A 3,458-nucleotide genomic window follows, 5' to 3' on the forward strand; every position below is an offset into this window, starting at 1 on the left:
TACAAATTCTTAATAAATGTTTATCAAATCTTTAAGTATACAAATCCTAGTGATCTGATAGGCTTGCATGTACTTTACACACTTTACACACACGCATGTGTGCATGTGCTCAGTCGCAAGGTTATGTCTGACTTTTTGCGACCACCAGGCTCCTCTGTCCACAGGATTTTTCAAGAATATTGGAGTGGGTTGCCATTTCCTTCTCCAGGGATCGAACCCAAGTCTCCTGCATCTCCTGCATTGGCAGGTGGGTTCTTTACTTATGAGCCATCTGGGAAACCTCACCTTACACATACTAGGTACAAACCATTCTAATGTCAGGGTGAATGCACTTTAACACTTTTTAACACTTTCAAGTTTAATTTCACTGACTCTGAAATAATAAAATAAAAATTCCATTTGACTTTATATTTACACTTTTATTAGAATTCTTTAGAACTGTGAACAGTTGGACAACATATCAGGAAAAAAACACATAGAACATCAACAACCTTTAAACTTGCACCGCTTACATATTTACACATAAAGTTACTGTATATATAAAAAATATTTTCAAGGACTCATGGGATTGGGAATATTCAAAAGACATTATTGCTACATTTCAATATTTACACAAAAAAAAGCCACAAAATAATTTCAAACATAAAGCTACTGCAAAGAAACATCAGATGTAAAAAAAAAAAAAAATTATAAAAATATAAACTTTCAAGAATATCCAAGACAAAACTCTCAGTGAAGTGCCCCTGAAGTACCTAGACATCTACAATTAACAACCACTTTTCTTACTATAACCAAAGTCAATAGAAACGTAAAGAAAATTTTCAGACAAAGTGTGGCAAACAGCAAAAACGTCTTACATTAGCAACAAAACGCCCCAACCTGTTACCTTTGGAAAGGTGCGAGAGCATAGAACTCCAGTGCAAATGGTTACTTTCAGATAAATGGCCACAGTTCTCTAAATGAAAGCAAAGACACCTAGGAGGGGGAAAACCGTGAGGGCAGCATACCTGAATCTTGCGAGACAACATAAACCCCGCCATGTACCCATGGACCTCTTATAATTGGGTAGAGACAAAAAAAAAACAAACAGGTAACACTAAGAATAATATCCAGGCTACAGTCTAAAGGGTAGATAGAACTGAAATATGTTTCAGTAGGAGAGTAGCATTAATAAGGTCTAAGGAACAGGTACAGTATGTTGAGTATAAGTAACAGAGTGCCTTAAGTGCAGGTGGATTGCAAATAAATATGGACTTAAGCACTCCTCTATGTAGGCTTTTGGTAAGCTTCTCTACACAGCAAGGTGAAGTGAAACAAAAGCTGGGCTGCTGCTGAAAGCCAGGCTACTTCTTGGGTGCTGAAGGACCCTCCTGGGCTCAAGGCAAGACTACTCCCAAAGTATTTTGTCTACAAGCATACATACACACGCACACATACACACTTATATAGATACTGGCCAGGTGTCCAGGACATGCCTGTGATGGAGGCTGAATCTAAAGTTTATTTTTGGCTACAGAAGAATCCAAACTAAGATAGCACTGGTTGTCACTCCTGCCAGAGTCATGCAATAAATCACTTTTTCAAACGGCATCAAATCCACTGAACACGATGACATTCTGAAGCTGGTCGGCTTGTTCTGGACAATCTCTAGAGCAAGTTCATCGGCTACAAAAGGAGATTTTTGTTAAGACTGTGCTTGGCAATAATTTTTTTTTTTTAAAGCACTGTTTCCTTCAAACTTGTTCTGGCTCATCAGTTATTCCTATACACAGCAGACTCAAGCCAGAATTGTATTCAGAAACTACACCTTGTGGGTTTTCCCCCCTCAACTATGTGAATGCATACAATTTATAGATGAGTATATACAAAATGTGGGCTGGGAGGCCATCTCTCCAATTCAGCTACTATTAGTGAATTTGATTTAGAAACCAGGTCAGAAGCACGAAGGCTCATGCCCAGCAGTCTTTATTCAGGCCTGGAGAACATTTTTCCATGGCCTATGTCTTACTCCCAGCATGAAATACTAGATTTCGTGAGCCCAGATATTCATAGGTTTCTGGCCTTTGAATAACATTCTATTTTCCGCATCAAGGGATAAGGTTTCAGCTTCTAGTCTTGCTACATCATCATACCATCATGGATGATTATGAGGAATGAAGGTGACTACTGCTATGTACTCAAAACTATCAACTACATTTTTCAGATAGAAATTGGAGAAACCTTGGGAAGGACTCAGTGTGTCTAGTCCATCCCACCCTCCCTTTCTCCAAGTCTGAAGTTTCCTTGTTAGCAGGGGCTAGTGTGCTATTAGGAACATAGGCAGCTTGATGGTAGCTGATGACAAAAATCATCAGCCACTAAAGGGTGCTCATAAAGACAGGATTACATCAGGGTGTCCACTACCCTGGAGTAGGATTCGAGTGGAAGGAAAACAAAGGAACCATTGTGAAAACCAAAAGAGAGGGGGGTCGGGGTTGTCAGGAGACCCCCGGATGCAGACTGCTTCAGACATCTTCGTGGACAAGCAGAGGCTGCGTGGAGGAGGCGCTGCTGCCCACAGAGTTGATGCGCACAGAATGGTCCACGGCGGGGTTCTCCCGGTGGGGGCTGCAGTTTGCTAAGTTGGAATAAATCTGAGGAAAAAAAATCCACAGTCAATACGCCAGTCCCCACAAGGAACAAAGGGGCACATGTGCAGCTTAGGAACTGCAAATAACTTAGGAAGATTCTTACAGCCAGGAGGTTGACAAGACCTTACAGCCAAGAACCAAATCACACTGACCAAGGATAAGCTTTGTTTTATCCCTCATTTTCCCATGGTCTGATTACGTAAGAAGTGATAGTCCAAAGTGTGCTTTTCTGCTGGAATGCATCCAGGAATGAGAATGACCTAACTTTTTTTAAAAGGTGCATAAACTTCTGTAGCCAATTCCCATCTAATGGCTGATATCATTCACTAAGAAACTGGTGGTTCTTCCATTGAGAACCAGGCACTTGGGTGTGAAATGCTGTCTAATTTGAAATGTGCTTTGACACCCAGAAGAGCGAGCTTCAACCTGAAAGTATCAATGGTATAATCTTAAGAAAAGATAGCTCCAAGCACAATCCAGAAGAAAAAAGCAGCTTAAAAAAAAAATCTGAGTCGAAGTAAGGATCACTCATTCCTCCTTAAAAGCAGAAGAAATCATGAATTTGAGTTTTGAACTCCCCGCTTCTCAAATCACTAGGAGGGATCCCTCAACTTCAAGCAACTCTTCATTCTCTACGGTTTGTGGCCATGAAAGCTATCTGCCATGTTCTGGTTATTTACTTGAGCAGAAGGTTTATTTTACTGCAGGGAACAAGCTGTCTTTTCTACGTGCCTTACCCCAACCCTCCAAAGGCTGAATGGCCTGACACGTGAGACAGAGCAGATGCAAAGCCCCATGACCAACACGTGGGGTGGAGAAGGAAAAGTG

The 3,458-nt window shown here is 41.0% G+C and overlaps 1 protein-coding gene across 2 annotated transcripts in view; it reads right to left on the reverse strand.

The window, feature by feature from the left end:
• Positions 1–404: 404 nt before the first annotated feature.
• Positions 405–3,458, reverse strand: part of KIT (v-kit Hardy-Zuckerman 4 feline sarcoma viral oncogene homolog) — an 87,073-nt gene continuing 84,019 nt past the window's right edge. For both annotated transcript variants that reach the window (XM_010859689.1, XM_010859690.1), the window contains exon 21: positions 405–2,633. In XM_010859689.1, the coding sequence (XP_010857991.1) occupies positions 2,505–2,633 (129 nt within the window). In that variant the 3' untranslated portion in view covers positions 405–2,504. The remainder of the gene's footprint in view (positions 2,634–3,458) is intronic.

This window comes from Bison bison, unplaced genomic scaffold, assembly GCF_000754665.1.
Source record: "Bison bison bison isolate TAMUID 2011002044 unplaced genomic scaffold, Bison_UMD1.0 scf7180017864458, whole genome shotgun sequence".
NCBI classification, from domain to species: Eukaryota; Metazoa; Chordata; class Mammalia; order Artiodactyla; family Bovidae; genus Bison; species Bison bison.